This window comes from Drosophila teissieri, chromosome 3R (genome assembly GCF_016746235.2).
Source record: "Drosophila teissieri strain GT53w chromosome 3R, Prin_Dtei_1.1, whole genome shotgun sequence".
NCBI classification, from domain to species: domain Eukaryota; kingdom Metazoa; phylum Arthropoda; class Insecta; order Diptera; family Drosophilidae; genus Drosophila; species Drosophila teissieri.
This window is the reverse complement of record NC_053032.1, coordinates 1,566,406-1,588,576: the sequence shown is the minus strand read 5'-3', so window position 1 is coordinate 1,588,576 and position 22,171 is coordinate 1,566,406. Positions and strand designations below refer to the sequence as shown.

Sequence of the window (22,171 nt, the reverse complement as noted above, 5' to 3'; positions counted from 1 at the left end):
GGATCGGATGTCGCCAAGGCATTGGGATTTGCCTGGGATCCAGCTTCAGATTAACTTCTATTTAATTTTTCTTAAATACCGACCAATCATCCGCCCACCAAGCGGATTGCACTGTCAACAATAGCCAAATTCTATGATCCTCTTGGTCTAATAAGCTCTAATGGAGAATCGAAAGTCCGTTCTGTGGCAAATCAAGATTTGCTCCACTAAAAGCCTTATCAATTCCAAAATTAGAACTTTTCGCAGCGCTTTTATTGCTTAGCTAATCGTCTAAAAATCCATAGATTTCGATTACGCCTTTTATTTTAGTCAGATTCGTCTCTCGACTCGTCGTATTAAACAAAATCGCAAAAATTTAGGACATGATGAAAGACATGACTTGGCATCACGTACTGATGAACTTAAGCGTGTTGCAAGGATATACCCCGAGAGAATTGCTGGAACAATTGCATAATTCTATCATATATATAATAATATATATATAATAATATATATAAATATAATAATAATAATTAATTATTATACATTCATTTAAAATCATTACAAAGTCAGGAATTGAAAAACAAGCCGCCGATACAGGAAAAAATGTAAGCCCGCCATACAATTTTGTACTGCGCAGCAACTGCGCTTGTAGCAGAATTTGTTATCAAAAAATTGAATTTTGTATCGTATCTGTATCTTTTGCGCTATTCTGAGACGGACGGACAGACGGACGGACATGGCCAGATGAACTCGGCTATTGATCCTGATCAAGAATATATATACTTTATATGGTCGGAAACGCTTCCTTGTGCCTGTTACATACTTTTCAACTAATCTAGTATACCCAACGAGTAACGGGTATAAAAAGTATACATTAAAAAATGTAATTTTCATTTTTTTCAATGCGCTTATATAAATTAATATATTTATATACATTTATGTATAAACAGATATATATACATTTCGGCTGCTTCTGCGGGCAGAGCATCCGCGAACCGCTAGATGACAACTAATTTGCTAATATTACTTAAAATAAAGAAGTTCAATTACAACCAAGAAACGTAAAATTATTTTTTTGTCATTAGATTTTTGACTTAAATTAAGTGGACTAATCAACATATCACATATAATACTTACTATTACTTTCAGTTATATCTATAGAGGAACTCGACTACAGTGTTCTTTCTTAATTTGTTTTTTTTTAATAATTTTTCATTTATATTTAATAAATCCTTTAATATTTTTAACATTTCAGAATGCTGAATACACAATGCCAAATGCTGTTTTTCTCTGCTACTTATGATAAAGAGGTTATGGACTTTGCTCGGCTAATTGTGGCAGATCCCACAATAATAAGGTATTTATATGTTTTACATAAAAACAATTTTTAAATCAGAAATTTCGCGACGATTTTTGTGGAATTCAATTAAATTTTCCCAAATGCCATTGAGTAAAAGACCAAATGCCATCAGACTAAATTTGTTACTATTTATATATATGTCGGAGCGCGTCCCCAGGAATTTTGGGAACCGTTACCATGATTTCACAATCTGATGAAATTGTAGCATTGTGGTGAAATTCTGAGAAGCACTGCAGCAAAAGGGGCAGACGGCCTCTGCAGCTGAGTGAGGTCCGATCTAGTTGTCATAAATAGTGTGTTAGAGCGGGATGACAATATAGTGAACGCCAGTGTTGTGTATAGACCGAATAGAATATGAGGAGGATTAGAAAAGGAGAAAATCACCTCGGTGAAGTTTAGCTGGTGGAATAAATCGGAACTTGCTGTGCTGCTGTACCAAAATTGTGAAACTTACAAATAAAATGGATAAGACTCCCCTATTGCCGACATATATGTACTAGTTGGCCCTGTGCGCTTCGCCGCATGCAGTCTTAAAATTCAGTGAAAAATTCCTAGAATTTGTTATATGAAAGTCATTTATTTTATTTGAAAATTGTTATTTTTAATCCAAAACATTTGGATAAACTATATTTTTCGTTTGTCCATTTGGAGCGAATACAAATAAAGAGTTTGGAATGCCAACTCTTGAACAGGCTACGTATAGCTGCCCATGAGAAAAACACGGCTCTTCCAAATTCAACCCGCATACTTGAAGCGTTTGTCCTTGTGCCTTATTGATGGACATGACAAATGATAGACGCACTGGGATTTGTAGTCGCTTAAATACAAACGGCATGTCTGTTGGTATCAACGGAATACGCGGTATGATCACCATTTCTCCTTTCGCTTTTCCAGTCAATATCGTGGCTTCAATTAAATTCGGCATCAATTTTTTTACAACCAATCTTGTGCCATTGCACAATTTTGGTGCATTTAAATTCCGTAGTAAAATAATTGATGAGCCGATTTTTAAGTTCAAAAAATGCGGTGGCATACCAGGCGGTTCTAGGGAATTTAAAAATTCAACTGGATAATTCACTGCATCATCTTCTTTCATTGCGCTATCAAAAGATTTATATGATATCAGTGCGCCTGGCAATTTTTCTTGAATGTGAAAATTGATTTCATTGACATGTACATTTTTTGGTGACAATATTGCTCGTTCTGTCAACCAATCGTGATTTCTGTGATTTTGAATTATATTTGGAAAAACGCTTTCTATTAATTCCCATTTAGATTGTAGAATTGTACAAAAATTGTTTGGCAAAGTGATCAAGCCATTTGTATTTGGAACTTTGCCACTTCCGATTTCTAATAATTGCTTCGAAAACCGTTCTGCAGATTGATCATAGTGCTATTGAACACGCATGTTTATTTTCAATATCAATTTTTGGACATATCGCCACAGGAAATAATACTTCAAGCAAGCATTGACCTGATCCGCTAACGTTGCACGTGGAATGACTGGCAGTGTTTGTCGGAAATCTCCTGACAAAAATATTATTGCACCACCCAAAATAGATCTTGCATTGTTCAGTTTAATGCTTCCAGAGATTTTTTATGGGTCATTCTTCTTCTTCTTCCTCCTCCTTCTTCTTCTGACTTCTTCATGCTCCTTATTCCTTCTTCTTCTTCATCCTCCTTCTTCCTCCTCCATCTTCTTAATCCTTCTCCTCCTTCTTCCTCCTCCATCTTCTTAATCCTCCTCCTTCTTCCTCTTTCTTCTCCCTTCTTCGTCTTCTTCCTCCCCCTTCTTCTGAAAACTTGCGTGATTGTTGATGCTTTAGTGTTCTTGCTTTATTGCGTTCGGCTCGTGTATCTTCTAATTGATGAAGAAGAAGGAGGATGAGGATGAGGAAGTCGAAGAAGGTGGAAGTGGTGAGTTTAACCTCAAATGCACGATACACATAATTAACACAGTTCAACTTACCACCTCAAAAACAAATGCCTGCTGTTACAATTTATTTATGAACCAAATAAAGTTTGTCTCATGAATTAAATAAAACAAAATGAGCAGAGAAGAATGACATCCTATGTTTTAGAAATGGCGCTGCATGTAAAAAACGGTTTTCCCGCTTTTCTTTTGACTTTTTCCAGAATTTAAACTATCCTATCTCTCAAGTTGGATCGAACTGCACATGGTGTGCGAATTTTATTGTAATCGGTTGAGTGGTTTAGGAGTCCATTGAGGACAAACATTGTGACACGAGATTTATATATATTAAGATATGAATTTGTAACCTTTTTATGTATGTATATACAAAGAACAATTTTAAATAACGCGCATAAAATGTAATAAAGTGGGCTGCTGGAAAACATTTTGGTGCATCGCACGCTTCGCTCGGTGTGCTTAAATATGGCACGTAGACATTATAATAAACAACAGGAGAGTAAACCATAACGAAACAAACTAATTTTTACATATTTTACACAAAACTTGACCACCGTTAATGTTATGGTCAACCGACCACCATACCTTTGGTACCCCTCTAACATTTTACCGAAGCTGCATCCGTTCGAGTTCAACTTCAAATAAACATTTTCCATTTTCAATATAATTTTTTGACTTAAAACTAACATTAAACAAATATAAAATCTGGCTGGACAAAAATAAGACAAACCATAAAAAATTACTTTCAAAGTATGTTCTGCGCACAAAAACTAATATTAACCATTTACTTTATTCCCTAGACTGTATATGCAAATCGTAATTCACATAACTGCTTTTTTACTCGAAAACAATCAGACAATAAACTGCCTGCGGATCGTAAAAAGACGCTGCACCTGATCAAATTTGGATGAGCTCAGGCGCGATAAAAGTTGAGTGAACAAAGATATATTCTGATTATTTGCGGATCTCCAGTTGGCTCCAGTTTGCGCGAAACATTCGACCATCACTTCAGCAAGACGGCTTGTATTGCATTTAATTTTCAACAACTTCGAAACGCTAATAACTAAATTATTTAATAGTGTTGCTTACTTTGAAGTCGCGGCATTCCAACGAGTAGCTGCTGTGTAGGAGAAAAGATTTAAAGCACCAAAAGTAATTTGGCACGAAAATGATTTATTTTACCCGTTACTCGTAGAGTAAAAGGGTATACTATATTCGTTGAAAAGTATGTAATAGGTAGAAGGAAGCGTTTCCGACCATATAAAGTATATATGTATATTCTTGATCAGGATCAATAGCCGAGTCGATCTGGAAATGTCTTTCTGTCCATCCGGCCGTCTGTCTTTCCGTCCGTTTGTCTTTCCGTCTGTTTGTCCATCCTTATGAACTGAACGTCTCAGGAACTAAAAAACTAGAAAGTTGAGATTCACCATGTCTCCAGAGACATAGACGCAGCGCAATTTTGTCGACTCATGTTGCCACGTCCACACTATTGAGAATTGTTTTGATATTTGTTACGTCGGCGTATTAGTGCCCATGTCCTGGGTAAGGACTAAGGCCGAGGAAAGGCATCCGATGTTCGGGCACCAGGTTGCCAGCGTAAGCTCGTCGATTTTAAGTCGTGGGATCTTGGTAAGCCCCTCACCTCTCCAACATAACTAGAATAAATTTTAGAAGTGCCTGTAAAAGTTTGTACCGTTCGTCAGTCAGCAGTCTTCCCGCCCCACAAGCTATGCTGTAGCTTGATCGTAAAACGATCGGGCAATGTTTCGGCCAAATTCCCTCCCCTTCATGCGTCCGGATGCCTGATGGATCGTCGCAAAAAACAAGGCAAATACTCGGCGCTGAAAAGTTATTTTATTTGAAATATATTGCCTGGACGAGGCTAACAATAAAATATTTTCTTTAATACCGATCACCCTTTGGTTACCATTATTACAAAAGTATACGTATATTTACTAATCGTATAAAAATAAAATTGGCACGAGAATATATGCATATATGAAAATATAGAAAAACACGTGAACAGTTATCCGTCAAACTTTCCGAACTTTAATTCGGAGCGATGAGATCTCGACGCGTTGGATCTTGGGTGTTGCTATATACATATATAGTGATGGAGTTATACATACATATACTTTCGTGCACCACTTAATTGTAACCGAACAATAATAAGATATACACAAACACAAATAAAAAAAATAAGTGGAGTATGCATATATATAAACGTATGAATGAGTTTGGTTTCTTCTCTTTTGGTAGCACGCTTTGGCTGCTATTCGGCTCTCAGGTTACTTGGAGCGAGCACTTGCTGTTGTTTGGTTTTTGCTGATGTTCACATAAACGGCCTGCACCGGTTCACTTGACCTTTTAATTGTTTTGCAGTTTGTATTTTTAATTAAGCACTTTGCGGGACTCCGGATACAATTCTGTCCAGGACATGGTGATGGTCCCTCCTCCGCTGTACGGATCTCTTGTACATTTTTACGATCTTTAACAGAGCCAGGAAGATCAGTATAACAGCGATGAATTCCAGAGTATGTTGTACTTCTTCTATTTCCTGTTTGTGGTCGACAACCTCTACGGTGTTTATCACATTTGCTGTGTTGTCGGAGGCCTTAGACTCCTTGCCGCCCATCCTGATAGTTTCGTGGAACTATGGTCTTTCTTCAAAGGGTGTTCCGTGTTAGTCCTGTTATTTCCTTTAAAGGATGCTAGTGTCCTTGCTCCTTGGCGTTTTTCTTTGAGACTGGAGTTATCCCTGAGTCTTCTCCTCGATGGGCGAAAGGATAATTGCCCGGGTATCTGACGTACGGATGATTTCCCGGGTACCGACGGACGACGGGTGTTTACGCGGGTACTGACTCTCTATCTCTCTTTTCATCGGTGAGCCATGGTCTTTTTATACCGGCATAGAGCTTTTTTCTGATCTATTGGTCTTCTATGCCAAATGTTCCCACCTAGGAATCATATTTCTCACTTTCCCCTATTTTGGGTAGTCAATACCCCTTCGGTGAAGTGTGCCCGGAACTGGTGTTGATTTTCTTTACTTGCTGCAATCTATTGCGGTCGCTGACCGGGTCATCGGAGACTCATTTATTGTCGACTTGCATTTTCAACGCGATGATGGTACCCCTTCCCCTGTTTTTAGATTCTGGTTTTGAATCTTCAAAGTCTTACGATCTCACGAAAAGGGTGTACGCAACACGTAATGAAATTACGTGTAATGGAATGATTATATTGTGGCATTCTTGAAATTCCGTCAGCAATATTTAATGTTCCTTTAACATGCTCTACTGTATATTAAAAAGCAGACAATAATACTGTCCATCTCTGAATACGTGCATTTTCTTTGTCGCAATCCAACTGAGTTAACGGGGTGATGGTACCCCTTCCCCTGCTTTTAGATTCCGGTTTTGAATTTTTAAAGTCTTATGATCTCCCGAAAAGGGTGTACGCAACAGTTACGTACCAAGGCACTCCACAGTAGCATACATTTCATGGCTGCTGCCCTAAATCCTTGGCAGGAGGTGTCGGAATCTGAGTAAATGTCAGACCCAGGGCTTGCACGGGGTAGAAAAAGGTGTCCAGGTTGGCTGACCATCAGCCAACCCCTCGCGGTACACCGATAATCGGGGCTAATGCTTCCCTAACCTCACACCCATCCGACGAAACCCACGGAACGCCTGTCCTGAATTGGGAGGCCAAGTAGTCTGCGCCCGTTCACACACAGTCGGGATGCAGGGATAAGCCTAAAAGGCCGGCGGAATGGTCTGCGTCTGAGCCGTAGCGGCCGGCTGCAATACCTAAACTGGCGGGAGGTATAAATCCGCTCATCTGGCAGAAGGTATAAAATGCACAAATGGCAGCCATGCGGCCCGAAAATCGCAAAGATGGCCGATTATTTGACCCAAAATTACATTTTAACAATCAACCTGTTAAGCTAATAAGAATTTTTATAAGCCTTTTTTGCAAATGCAAAACGATTTGTATGGTAGCGAATTCAAGCGATTTTATTTATTTTTCTTCGAGAAATTTGGTTGCGATGCGAATGCATGGGGTTCGAAAACGAGAGTGAAAATATTACAGAGCATAAAGCATAACCCAAAGAGAGCCAGATCTGCAGCTGATACGCATAGATAAAGCTGCGTTGCTGGGGACTAATTCTTTTCTCCAATGTTGACAACTGGACATAAATTTAGGTGCTGTTGGCGGCTGCGAGACCCGAAATGCGGCTTTCAACCGCATCCTTAAGGAGAAGCGAAAACAGCTTATTCACTTCCCGCTTCGTTAATCCTGCTTGTGTCCTCAGTACAGCAACTCGGGCGACTCCATCTTTTCCAGGCAGCAGCTCAACGACTCTCGCAGGTCACTTCAAGGGCGGCATACATTCATTCTTAACGAGAACGAAGTCATCCACAACTACTAACCCAGGCTTGGGAGTGCGTCGTCTTGATCGCTGCCGCAGTAAGGTTAAATACTCTTCCTTCCATCGAACCAGAAAACCTGCTGCAGGTACACGACTCGTTGCCAGATATCCATGCGATCGAAGTTTAAATTAGTCACATTTGGCTCGATAAATGAAGAAGGCGGGCCACCATTCAAAAAATGTGCTATATATACTGATGAAATTATACATAGGCATACATTCGGCATTAGGCATAATTTGTAAACAGAAAAGTACCGTAATATACACAAAAAAAACGAATATTTACTAAGTAAAGGTCGTCCATCTAGACATACTCGTATATATAGTAACATATCCATTCTACACCCACAACTCCCCAACTCACACACACACATTAATGTCTAAGTACCCTGCAGTACCAAAATTCCTCGCCCGTATTTTTCCTCGCGAGAGTTCGAAAAAACAAAAACAAAAATCCCACAGGCCTTTCTTAGCAAAGTTTTAAACACCGAAGTCAAGCCGAATTTAGTCTTGGCTTTGCTGCTGCATATGTTTGAAGTTCATATTTGTTATTTTTTTTTCGAAGTAGTTCAAAGCAGTGTTCGAAAAAGAGAGTGAGAGATGAGAGGAGACAAAATCAGAGTAGAGAAAAAAAGCTATGTATAGACTTCTGAATACCGTTTTAATAATTGGTTGGATATTTTTTATATTTTTAAGTGTATTTATTTATATTTATTTGTTGATTTAGGGATTTTAATTTTTGATAGATATTAAACTGTCGCTATAGGGAACGCCAATGCGTCCGTGTTTAATTATTTGCCTATGTAATTCTAATTACACGGGATCATTACGGTCGAGTATACCCTGCGTGCCTGTTAGAATTTTCGGTTTCGCTTTCGGTCACCCCTTTTCTTTTGCATTTGCATTCGCATTCAATTGTAGAACGTGACACGTGGTGTTTGGAAAATTTTTTGAAATATATAAAACCGGTAAGTAGTGTTTCGAATTGGTAAATTAGCATAGCTAAACTTCCAAACTACATGATATTAATATATGTATATTATTTAAATATTTTTTTGTACAGATAGCAAAAGCACATTAGAAGGCCAGCCCAGCAGCCACCGGAGAAGGCTTTTCCCCACTGGCCGCACTTGCATGTGTTAAATCAAACGCAAACAAAAATAAAAAAAAATTAATGGAAAAAAAAATAAAAATTGAATTTACCAATTAAATCAATTTTTTACGTTTTTTGGGAGATTTTTCTGGATTTACAGGAGTTTACGCGGAGAATACTAGAGGAAATTCCGAGGAAGGGGAGGAATAACTCGGGTACTTCGAATTCCTCGCCACGAACGCCTATTGTATGAAAATTCCTCGCCGATTTGTATGGAGATTTCCTTAGGACTCCTCGAGGATTCCCGGAGAAAACATTGGGATTCCTTTGGTAATCCTTTGGGACTGGTACTGAAGGGTACAAAACCACACACACTATTGTAACAACTCGCACGCACACATTAATGTCTAAGTACAAAATGTAATCAAAAACCGAGAGCCCTTCGATTAAGCTTAGCTGTTATTTACGCACAGCATCATATTCCAAAGTCTTGACTCTGTGGCGAGCCAACGTCGTCCCCTAAACATTCAATCACTTGGCGAGGCCAACTAAAATAACAAATCGTAAACATTTGACCACTTGGCGAGCCAATTGAAATAACAAAAACTTCCGCCTACGCAATCGTCTCAGGATTCTCCAATTACTCCTATTTTTCGGGAGCTTCTCTCTCCTATTTTTCGAGAGCTTCTCTCTTCAAAGTACAATAAACATTTTTAACTTAATTCTCTTAAACTTCGCTCTTAAGCTATCCCAATCTGCCTATATAAACGCAAACATGTCCCCATAAGGCAGTTCAGTTCTGAGTACGCTATCAATTGCGATAGCTTCGCTAAGCCCATTTCAACTTCGAAATCCATTATCCAACCTAGTAACAATCCAAAGGCTCTAGTTCTTCCTTTATTGGAATTAATAAAACGTTTAATAATTCAGATTATTAATTCAGATTACTTGAATTGTGCGCTTTTTTGGGAAAGTTATTGCTGTTAATTTGTCTTTGTTAATATCCACATAAAAAAATGCACAGGTTCACTTATGCATTGTTTATTTGTTTGGCCGGACCTCATGTTATGTTTGGTAGTAGGCGAGTGAGTTTTCATTGACAGATTGTTTTGCCGATACACTGCTCATATCTGTTGAGCGGACTCCGTTTCCAGTGCTGTGTACTATTGGTGTTGTGGAATACTGGATACGATCCGTTCCCGTCGCCGCTCCACTGATAGTTTGTAAATCCTTACTAGTTTCAATAGTGCCAGCAACATAAAAACATTTTGATATTTCTAAATGTTTTTATTAGTCTGAAAGAAAGTTTTTTGCCACGCCCACTCTAACGCCCAAACCGGCCAAAGCTTTGTTATTTTTAAATTTTTTTTAGTGGTCTTATAACTTTCTATAGATTTGTGAAGAAAAACTGTCACGTCTCCTCATTTTACTTTTTTTTAGCATTTTTTTTTATTCTACCTAATTTCTATATCCTAACAAAAAGTTTGGGACGTCTCGTTTTCATTCCCACTATCTGAATAGTCGGGTTTCTGATGGTCAAGGAACTGGCCGACAGCTTTCTCTCTTGTTAGAAATTAAAGTTACTCCCGACTTCGGTATTTGATCTTTGGCAGATGGGGTGAGGAAAATACCGGAAAACGTAAAGCCCACGCTGCCAACCTGCTAGGCAAAATAAGCTTGGTCGTTTGAAAGTTTCAAGTCTTCTTTGCTTCTATGACTTTTTGGTCCGAGTAGGGTTATCCAATAGGGACGCTTTGAAAGCTCATTGCAGCCATGTTGTTTGAGTGACAGATGTCAAATGATATAGCAAATACTTGGGATCGAGAATATGGATCTGGACAACATGTGGTTTCAACAGGACGGCGCTGCGTGCTACACAGCACACGCTGCGCTACACGCTATCGACATACGCCACGCTATCGATCAAATACAGCCCGATTTGTGCGCCACAGTCATCGAAAATTGGGCCTTTCGTGAGCGCGGCACTAATCGAAGCCGTGGCGATCATTTGAATGATGTCACATTCCATACATAATTATGAGGGTCGCGACCAGGGAAATAGGAAAACTATTGTGAAGGCGAGGATATCGGTCAAGCTTCAACGTATCGTTGTTTTGGACCATATAGGAACAAAAAACTCCATAGAAAAAGGAAAGTAGGTAACAGGTAGAAGGAAGCGTTTCCGACCATACAAAGTAAACGTACGTCGAGATCCCAGGAACTACAAAAGCTAGAAAATTAGATTACACATGCGTTAGATTAGATGCGGCGCAAGACCGTCGCGACGACACTTTCGTTTTATTATAAAGATTACTCGTAGAGTAAAAAGATATACCTGATTTGTTAAAATGTTTGTACCAGGTCAAAGGAAGCGTTACCGCCCTACGTTAAAGTTTTTAAGAATGCTTACTTCTAAGAATTTGTTTTACCTGATTCGCAATTTGTAGCACAGTGTTATTAGTGTAATTGATTTATCAACAATAATGGATTAAACATTTTTTAAGGACATTAAATATGTTTTTAATAAAAAATGGTTTGGCTCGCTGTAATGTTGTAACATCTTTACTGTCTAACGGAAAATAAAAATATTTTATAATTGCAAGCACGGTGTAACAGTGTCAGGGAACAACCTTGGAAATATAGACGACAACTACAAAGCGAATTCAATATACATTCAAGATAAATAAATAAACTTAGGATTACGTAAAGAAAGTGAAAATCCGGTCCCAAGGCAGCATTAGCCGCTGTCGGGGTAACCTTGTCGAAGTCGACCTGGAACTACCAACGAAACATTAAATCGCGACAATAAAATCACCCGACAGGTGTTCGAAAATTTTACTAAACTGAGAGAACGCGATAGATAATTTCTTCGACTAGTACTAGGAAGAAATTGCAATAAAAAGTAAATAGTAAAAACCAAATCAATTTTACAAAAATGGTAATGGTGGGTGTGACAGCTTTTTTCATCTTGTTGGCGTTGAATTGGTAAAACTAATAAAATAAATAAATAATATAAAATGAAAAAAAAAATTAAATTAAATTGCGATGTAGCAATTTTCTGAACGCACTTGCACAACGTAAGCGTTATTAGAATCTTAATGGTTAATCATAGCGTCAGACAGAAGGGGAAGGAACGGATTGACTCGGCTAGTGATCTTGATCAAGAATACATATATTTTATGGGGTCGCATCTTTCTACCGGTTAGATAGTATGCCCTTTTAAGACTCACCTAATTAGAAAACCGTTTTGGAAATCTTTGTACCAGGAAATGGTGTAAAAAAAATTACTTTAGTTTATGCCTTAATTTAAACATTTTTCTCAACAGCCTTTAAAGTATTCAAAGTCTTTTGTAATCAATGAATCGATTTTGAATGTTAATCAATGTAAGTTTACGTTTGTCTGAATATATTCTTTGGTCGTTTCGCTCTTTAAAAAGGAAAATTCAGGGCTATACCGAATTTATTTGAAAAATTGATCACTAATCAAATGCAATTGCTTATTTCGCATGGTTTTATCAGGTGGCATTCTACCACTATAAATTTACTATAGTTCACCTCACTAATAAATCACTAATAAATTTCCTAGTAAGGACTTTTCTTAAGTTTTCTACTAAAAAAACTATATACTCCTTGTATTCCCGCCCTAAATTTGTAATGTTGTGAAATATAATAAAGACATTTCATAAACAAATACAGTAAATTGTGGTGTGGCATTTGGTGGTGTGACCTACCGGAAGTTATTAAGTCTGCTTCAGCTTACATTTTCTGTGTATGTTAATAATGTCGGTCATTTTCTTGCGTTCAATTAAATTTTCATTATCTGGGCTTGTGCTTGTCATGGTGTTATGTTCTTGCAGAAATTATTTAATGGTGATGTCGAGTCATTTCTCCCAAGTTATTTGAATTAAATTGAATTGTATTGGAATGAATTTTTAAAGAAATGTTTAAATTTCCTTTTTTTTTTGTACCAACCATTTGATCGTCAAAAAAGTTTCCCAAATGATTTTGGTAATAGGTAAAAATAGAAAATTAGGAAAAAGTGCCTTTCCGCAATGAAGCTATAATCTGAATGATATATAAAGATGTAATGTAACAGTCAGAAGGAAGCGTTTCCGACCACAAACCGCCCAAAAACCGCCACGCCCACAAAATTTATTTTTCATTTTATTATTTCTTTTTCAATTTCTACTGATATTTCAGACAATGTGAACATATCTCGTTCGCACTATCACTAGCTAAGTGACGGGTATCTGGTAGTCGGGGAACTCGACTACAGCAATTTCTCTTGTTTTGCTTTTCAGTGTTATGTTAACTTAAGATTAAAATTCACTTTAATTAAAATATATCTCTTTAATTTAAACGTATTTTCTAGATTAATGCGTGAAGAAGAATCACTTGAAAACATAAAGCAATATTATGTTAGGTGTAAAAATGAGGAAGGAAAATATAATGCGATTCAAAATATTTACGGTTGCATAAGCGTTGGTCAAGCTATTATATTTTGTCATGTAAGTATGAGTATGAAACCCATTAAATACTTGCTGAAGATATATTCATTATCAGAATATTTATTTAGAATTATAGTCGAGTTCCCCGACTATCTGATACCCGTTATTCAGCTAGAGGAAGTGCGAAGAAGAAATTTGAGCACTGACATTTTTTGGCGGTTTGTGGGCGTTAAAGTGGGCATGGCTAAAAGATATTGGCAAATCGATAGAAATATACAAGACAAACAAAAATGTGAAAAATATCAAAACATTTTTCAAAAGTGTGGTCGTAACATTACGATGGGCGTGGCAAAAAGTTTTTCTGCAAATCGATAGAAATTTACAAGGCAAATAAGAAAATGAAGTCGCGTTAAATTGGGCGTCACAACATAGATCAACAAACTTGCGCTGCGTCTTTGACTCTGGAGTCTGCATTCTGAATCTCAACTTTCTAGCTTTTATAGTTCTACACACCTCACGGTCAGAAATCACAAAAACTTTTCTTCCAATTTCTATCGGTATACCAAGAACACATCCGGCACGCCCCTTTTTACGCTCACCCCATTGACATTTTTTATACCCTTTACTCGTAGAGTATTTAGTATTGTCTTTCCCAATTTCTATCGATGTAGCAAAAGAATTTTGAAATTTCTCCCTCGCACCTCCACATGTTAAATTTCGGGTATCTGAAAGTCGGATATCACGATTAAGCGTTCTCTCTTGTTCTTATTAGCATAATTTGGCTTGCCTGAAAATGTGGTACAGCCGTAACGTAACTGTTTTTGATTGATTTGGTTATATTATTACATATTTCGACGCCGGTAGTAGTGAACAGTGAACAGTAGTGCAATTCGCTGGCAAATTCCACCAGCCACCGAGACAATATTCAATGAAGAGAAAACCTAGCACTGATCATGGCATAAACCATAAATGGCTGCCTAGAATGAGGGAAAACGGGTAGCATCACGGATTGTGAACCGGCAGCAATAGAAAAGCTTTAGCACATGTATAAAACCTCACAAATTCAGTCAGAGAGCTGGTAATCACATGAATTGTGTATTCCAAAGGGCAAAGCCACCGGGAACTACGTACAGTCATGACTGTATAAGTCGTTAAGCTCTTAATACCTAAATCTTTCGCTTCCATCTAATTGATAAAGGTGTGCAAAAATATACGCAGAAGCCATTTTCTGAAGTCTGACTGTTATTTTCCAATTTATTCTTCGAATTTTTCCTGGATATAAAATATTTATCTAAATGTTTTCTAGATTAATGTGTAAAGAGGAAACATTTAAAAACATAAGCAATATTATGTCTACAGGCGGAATAAAAATATAACGCGATTTGAAATATAATATAATATATGTCGGATATATGTATTTATGATGTATGTTGCTACCTGCTTCTCCAATTATTTGTTCACTACACTTGCTGCTTGCGTCTTCAGTGTACATAATCTAAAAGTGCACAGATACATTTCTATTTATAATACACAAGGAGTAAATGGGTATATTAGATTCTTTAAAAATAATTCTGAGTATATAAAGTCTATATCAGGATATGTAGTCAAGTCGACATGTTCGTCTATCTATTCGTTTGAACGTCTAAAGCTCAGAGACTGTAAAAGATAGAATGTTGAATGATGAATGTTTTTGGAATACAAAACTTACTTTTATAAGTATGCCATCAGCATTAGTATGCCAACAACAGATGTTCGTCGGTTCATTCAAATGAACGTCTGTCGATCTTGGAAACTATTAAAGCTCGAAAGGATAGATAAAATGGCACGGCCACACTAAGCGGAGTTGCAACTGCAAATAATAAAATAATTTATTAATTCAGAATACGAGCCAAGTGCTCTTTATTATACTAATTCTTAAACAGGGGTGATACAAGCATAAAGGATTCTTAGCAGGTTCGACGAAGCCGACCACGTGATCGCGAAAAATGCTGATCCGTTGTAAGCGCTTTACTCACCACGGTTCGGCCCCCAAAGGTGACAAGTTCTGTGTCTGCACTTTACAAACACTAGGGTCTATCAACCTTTAAAATATTAATAATAATAAAAACAAGAGAGAACGCCATTGGCCCCCACTTTCTGATACTCGTTACTCAGCTAGTGGAAGTGTGAATGAGAAATTTCAAACCAACAGATTTTGGCGGTTTGTGGTCTTTAGAGTGGGCGTGCCAAAGGCAAAAAGATTTGTAGCAAATCGAGAGAAATGTTCAAGACTAATACAAATATGAAAAAATATCGAAACGTTTTACAAAATTGAGGGTGTGGCAGATTTGGGCGATTAATGGCGTTTAAAAAACAAATTTTCCAAATCGATAGAAATTTAAACAACTTGCACTGCGTCTATGTCTTTGCAATCTGCATGCTTAATCTCAACCTTCTAGCTTTTATAATTCCTGAGATCTCGACGTTCATACGGACAGACAAGACAGACGGACGGACGGACAGACGAACAGACGGACGGACAGACGTACATGGCCAGATAGACTCGGCTATTGATCCTGATCAGGAATATATATTCTTTATATGTTCGTATACGATTCCTTTTGCCTGTTTCAACTTTTCAACGAATCTAATATATCCTTTTACTCTAAGAGTAACGGGTATAATTAGCACCCTTTAATGTTGTAATAACTACTTTCCCCTTAGAAGAGTGATCGTCCTCGATTACTTCTTGAAGTCGTTGACGATCTGACGCAACTCCCGTGTTACTCTCTTTCTTCTCCATAATATCCCATTGTCTAGTACCGTGATGGGGCTTAGGTGGAAAAACGGTGTTTAGCATATCGCTGCTCCCTTTACATGTAGGCGTCGGACGCACGCATCCTGAGTCGCCAGTTTACAGAAATACGCATAGAATTACGGTTTTTTATTACACATTATGTGATCACTATGACTTCGTTGTTTCATTCGGCTACCGTGTTGTCTTGTAGTTGCATTATGGTGCGTCGGTGTAACACGGGGAAGGTGGTTACCTTTCTACATGGTAATTTAATTTTAGGGTTTTATGTTTTTTTTTTGTTATTTTGTGTTATTCTGTCCAAAGAGCATCCACTTAAAGTTGTAAGTCCAAATGACAAGAAATGTCTTTATATTGGAGGCTTTACTTAACATCGTCTGCGTATATGAGTACACGTGATTGTTTAATAATAAGGGAAGGTCGTTAATAAATAAGGTAAGAAGGAGCGGACCATGGTGGCTCCCTTGTGGGACACCGAATGTGACTAGGAGAATACAAGAAAGAGAATTTTAAAATAGGACCCGTTGCGTCCTGACATTCAGATAACTTAAAATACAATTTAGATGATCAACAGGGAACCTAATAAATCAAGAGTTCTTACTAGCAGAGAATGCTTTACGAAAGCGGGTAGGTAAAAACGCTCGTCGGCCAAGGAAATGTCCCGGAAGTGGGCCCGCACTCTCGCGCTCAGCTCCCGGATTGGAGTGCGAATGCGCACGTGGGGCTCGACCTTGAAAACCAGCTCGAACCGGACACTGTTGTCCCGTTTGGAGCTCACGGTGGCCGAGCAAACCTGCTCATCCCCAACTCTGGTCGTTTGCAGTCTGAAGGCTGACGCCAGCGACGCGTCGATGCAGCTCGTAGGCGTGCACGGGTCGATGAGCACCGCCGTGTGGAAGACCTGAGTCCCGGTATTAATCCGCACCATAGCAGTCGGTAGCAGGTTGACGCTGTGTCGCTGTAACAGGGACGACAGCGACGGAGCGGAGGATGCGCTCGGCGGCCTACTCGGACGGTCGGCGGAAAACTGCCTAGGCGCAACGGACGCACCCTCATGAGAGGCCGAGGAACGCCGTGGTAAGGCGGACTAGTTCCGCGGGCTGTGGCTCTGCGCTCAAAGAGGTGCAGCAGTGTGTAATGATCCTGCCCGCACGTTTTGCAGCAGTCCCCTCGCCGACACGCTCTATCGGAGTGCTCGTGGGCCAGAACCGCTTCTCGGGGGCATTTCCGTAAAGGGTGGATCCCACTGCAGACTCGGCCACGGTAGGAGTTGGTACCTCGAGCACGCCTTCCAATGCGGTGGCGCTGCGCGGACGTGAAGACATCGTGCTTGATATGACTGGAGGAATAGTACGGTGAGAAAAGCGGAAATCAGTACTGGTAAATCTACGAATTGGACTAACTACAAAACAGCACGGTGACGAGGAACATTGGCGTGGACAGGCTACTGATTATTGAGGGCAGCCGGCTGCTTCCATCGGAAGAAAGACGACCTTTGCTACGGGACGTTTGATGAGCCCCCGCGATGTGCGGATTTCGACTACACGGACATGGCCGTCGGATCCTGGAAAAACCGCGTCAATTCGTCCTAATCGCCACTCATTGGACGGAAGGTTGTCCTCCTTGACAACCACCATATCCCCGACACAGAGGTCTCTAGTAGGGACTCGCCACTTGTTTCGCTAATGGAGGTCTTTAAGGTACTCTTCCTTCTATCGCAGACGAAATTGCTGATGGAGAGCCTTTAGGTGTGGCCAGCGGTTTATGATGGACGTTGTATCCCCATTTATCTCGTTGCGAGAAGGGGCCCTCCAACAAGAAAGTGCCTAGGCGTAAGTGCCAACAGGTCCAATAGGAATGTGTACTTACGCGTGGCCGTAGACTTGTAGAACAGAGTCTTGAAACCCACAAGCCTCCCATGTAGGGGGCCCCCAGAGGAATGAATTCCCAAAGCAGCTGCGGGTGACTTAAGGTACCCGTGACAGCCCCTTTGAGTGCTTGGAGAAAATCGCGGGAGAGTTGGGCAGCCCACAAATGTCTTTCCATTATCCGACAGAACTTGACGAGGGCTTCGGGATATATATACTTTTTACGGTCGGAAACCCTTCCTTCTGCCTGTTACATTCTTTTTAACGAATCTAGTATACCCTTTTATACCCTTTTAGTATACTCTACTAGTAACGGGTGAATTTAAAGCTTTAGGCGGTTTTTGGGCGTAGCAATATATATGTATGTATAGACGATGTAATTCCCAAAATTACTGAATTCGTAGTGTGTCCTTGAAATGGAATTACAACTGACATTTTAAAAGCAGGACTCAACCATAAAAAACCATGCCAGCATACGTAGAAATGTACGGATTTCCTTAAAAGCCTAAAAGAATCCAAACTCTCATTTTCATCACCGCCTGATATGGTCCTTAGTTGCATTCTTAAATATTGTGCAACCTGTCTTTCTTGCCCTTTAAAAGTTATTTTAAATGTCAATCAATCAATGTTATTTTCCGACAACCCTTTGTCGTTCCGCTCTTTAAAAAGGGAACGGATTTGATATCGCGAACTATTTAGAAGTCGCTAAGTTTAGTGATATACTGAATTTATTTGAAAAATTTATCACTAGACAAATGCAATTGCTTATTTCGCATGGTTTTATCAGGTGCCTATCTATTACTATCAATTTACTATTGTTCCCCTCATTTATAAATCGCAGTATCCTAGTAAACACCAAACAGAATTTATTTTTAAGGATTTTTCTTAAGTTTTCGACTCGATACCCAAAGAGAACTTATTAAAGAGCTATTCCTCTTGAGATTTCCGCCCTAAATTTGTAATGTGGATACTCTGTTTATGATTACATGATTACACTGACAGATTGCTCTCAAAATGTGAAATATAATGAAGGCATTTGGAATCTCTATTATTTGGCTTTAATAATCGACCTACCTGAAGTTATTAAGTCTGCTTCAGTTTACATGTTCTGTGTATGTTAATAATGTCGGTGCCCTACTCTTGCATTCAATTAGATCTTGACCTGCTGCAAACTCAATAATTTGTATATAAAATATGCTAAATGTAACGAAGTGTTTTTTATCGTAATGTTCGTATTCTATTGCCAACAAGGTACTTCAACGCATTTTTATTTGATCACAAACTTTGTTTCAATGATCATATTTGTACTAGCCCAAACCACTATTAATTCGCAGCATGATTTTACTTACTTACTATTTATACCCGTTACTCGTAGAGTAAAAGGGTATACTAGATTCGTTGAAAAGTATGTAACAGGCAGAAGGAAGCGTTTCCGACCATATAAAGTATATATATTCTTGATCAGGATCAGTAGCCGAGTCGATCTGGCCATGTTCGTCTGTCCGTCCGTCTGTCCGTCCGTCTATCCGTCCGTCTGTCCGTCCGTCTGTCCGTATGAACGTCGAGATCTCAGGAACTACGAAAGCTAGAAAGTTGAGATTAAACATACGGACTCCAGGGACATAGACGCAGCGCAAGTTTGTCGATTCATGTTGCCACGCCCACTCTACCGCCCCCAAACCGCCCAGAACTGCCACGCACACAAAATTTTTTGAAAAATGTTTTGATATTTTTGCATTTTTGTAGTAGACTTGTAAATTTCGATCGATTTGCCAAAAAACTTTTTGTCACGGCCACTCTAACGCCCACAAACCGCCCAAAACTGCCACGCCCACACTTTTGAAAAATGTTTTGATATTTTTTCATTTTTGTATTAGATTTGTAAATTTCTATCGATTTGCCAAAAAACTTTTTGCCACGCCCACTCTAACGCCCACAAACCGCCAAAAACTGACAGTGGTAAATACTCTCCTTCGCACTTCCACTAGCGGTAACGGGTATCAGATAGTCGGGGAACTCGACTATAGCGTTCTCTCTTGTTTTTTTTTTTTTAACAATTTATTGCCCTTGAATTTTTTACATTTTAAATTTTCAAGGAAAAGTGGAAAAAGTGGCATTCAATGCCATAACATTCAAAATATCATTATTAGTATTATTTTTTAGCATATACATATTTGATTGCTAAGTTTGAGATAACTTGAAACTGTTCTCCTTTATTGGAGCATGTACTAAGGTTATTTATTAAATCTATTAATAGTGAATTAATTTCGTCTGGTGAAAACAGCTCTGGTTTATTTGGTGAATCGCTTGGTGGTGTAGATGATTTGACAAGTGCATCTCTAAAGCTGCCTTATATCGATTGTGAGACTCTTACTTTGAGTAGGTGAAGAGAGCGCGCTTCTGGGGTTCGCATCATTAAGAGCTTTGCTATTGCTCTGTACAGTTTTAAGTAATTCGATGTTGCTTCTCCTCATTCGCATAGCCGAGCGCTTTGAGATCATGTTGAGATAATATAAACGGCATGGACAAGTCTTATCTGTAGACGCGTGCTCTCCCTTACAGTTCGCCCATTTTTTGTTGCTCATGTTTGTACATGTAACGGTTGTGTGGGCTCCGGCACAGTGGGCACAAGAAGTTTTAACAGAACAATTGTTTGATCCATGACCATCCCATCGTACTTTCATATGGTTAATATATTTGTAGTTGTTACGTAGTTGTTGTACTGTTACACTTTTATTTACAAAGTAAACAATGTAGAGTAACAGATCGTAATCCGATTTAGTTTTCTTTTTAACTATTTTGACGTCAATGCATTGTAGTCCCAGATCAGTTAGCAAGGTCTTCACACTGTCTGTTGGAAGCCTTTCCAATCAAGATAGGACGGCCTTGTAAGGTTTTGTAGCTTTTGTATCATAGGTAAAGAACTCCAACTTAAGTTCCTTGAGTTTTGTTGAAAGCTGCTCGAAATTGTCCATGCTTTCCACACATATTTTAATACCAATGGAAATTGTTTGTAAAAAATACTTTTCAATTCCAGTGGTAGACATAATTGTATGAATTTCTTTAGTGTTTTGTTTAATAATAGTAATAGGAGGTGGTTTTATTATCACTTCATTATAAGTTTCAGTTTCACACATATCATTATTGTCAATATCTAGTGTTTGTAGAGGACGATAATAGTTTGCAAATTGGCTGGAGGCAGGATTAGCTCTTTTAACGGTTTTCTTTTTATAATTATTCATATCAATAGCGGCAGATGCCAAGGCATCGCCATTCGACAGTTTGAGCTTCTTAATTATGAGTAACAAAAGGAATAAGTAAAACAGAGAACTGATAAGAACTTCGCAGCGAAAGCGGGTAAACGATTACCGAATTAGTTATTGAGACAACCGTTCACGACAAGATCTTGTCAAAGACTGATTAGGCCCACATGGATAACATCTCTCACATTAATGCTATCTTGTAGGACTCGGATGACTTATTTCTTGCGGGTGACTTTAATTTGGGCTCTGTTGTATGGTCAGTTGTACACCAGTCTTGTTATTGATGATTTATATAGAATGGTTTATATGTCACCTGACATTACGTTTTAACATTGAGTTTCTACATTTTCTAAAGTCTGTTAATGTAATTCAAAAATGTAATCTAAGTGCTTTAACCTTAAATGAAATTAATAATTCCCTCTTATCATTAGATTGTACTATCGAATGCTTGCATTGAAATTAACTATAACAACTTCTTAACGACTCTTGACAGCTATACTTCAACCATGATGCGACGTTCTTACAATATGCAGTGGTACACAAAAAACCTTCAAAGGTTAAAAAAATCTTAAAAATAAATTTTATAAGAGGTTTATCCAATGGGTATTCCAGTTGATAGGGAAAGGTATAGATAACACAAAAGGGAATTTGAGTTCCTCAATAAATTCTTATCTTATCAGTACATCTCTGATGTTAAAATTAATAATTAAATCTTCATCATATTCTTCAGCTATGACATATGAAAACATATCAGCTAACTCTGATTTTGACAGCTTAAAAATCGACGCGTTAAAAATATTTGAAGATTCTTAGGTGCTTATGTCCACACGACGTGCCTCATGAAATCAATTTAGCAATAAACAAGTTTTCGATAGAATCTGACTTTGGACTAATGGCGCCATCTGGCCTTTTTTTAATATCTATAAAATGCACAATAAAGTTTTTGTAAATATTTTTTTTTTTAAATAAAACAACTGTGTGTACAAAATTTATTGTAGGGCAAT

The 22,171-nt window shown here is 38.5% G+C and overlaps 1 protein-coding gene across 2 annotated transcripts in view; it reads left to right on the top strand.

The window, feature by feature from the left end:
* The window catches only part of LOC122621981 (DEAD-box helicase Dbp80), a 120,165-nt gene that overhangs the window by 84,878 nt on the left and 13,116 nt on the right, over positions 1 to 22,171 (top strand). Inside the window, exons 7-8 of one of the 2 annotated variants that reach the window (XM_043800045.1) lie at positions 1,238 to 1,339; positions 13,167 to 13,302. In XM_043800045.1, the coding sequence (XP_043655980.1) occupies positions 1,238 to 1,339; positions 13,167 to 13,302 (238 nt within the window). The remainder of the gene's footprint in view (positions 1 to 1,237; positions 1,340 to 13,166; positions 13,303 to 22,171) is intronic. The other variant, XR_006326258.1, reaches the window with a different exon arrangement.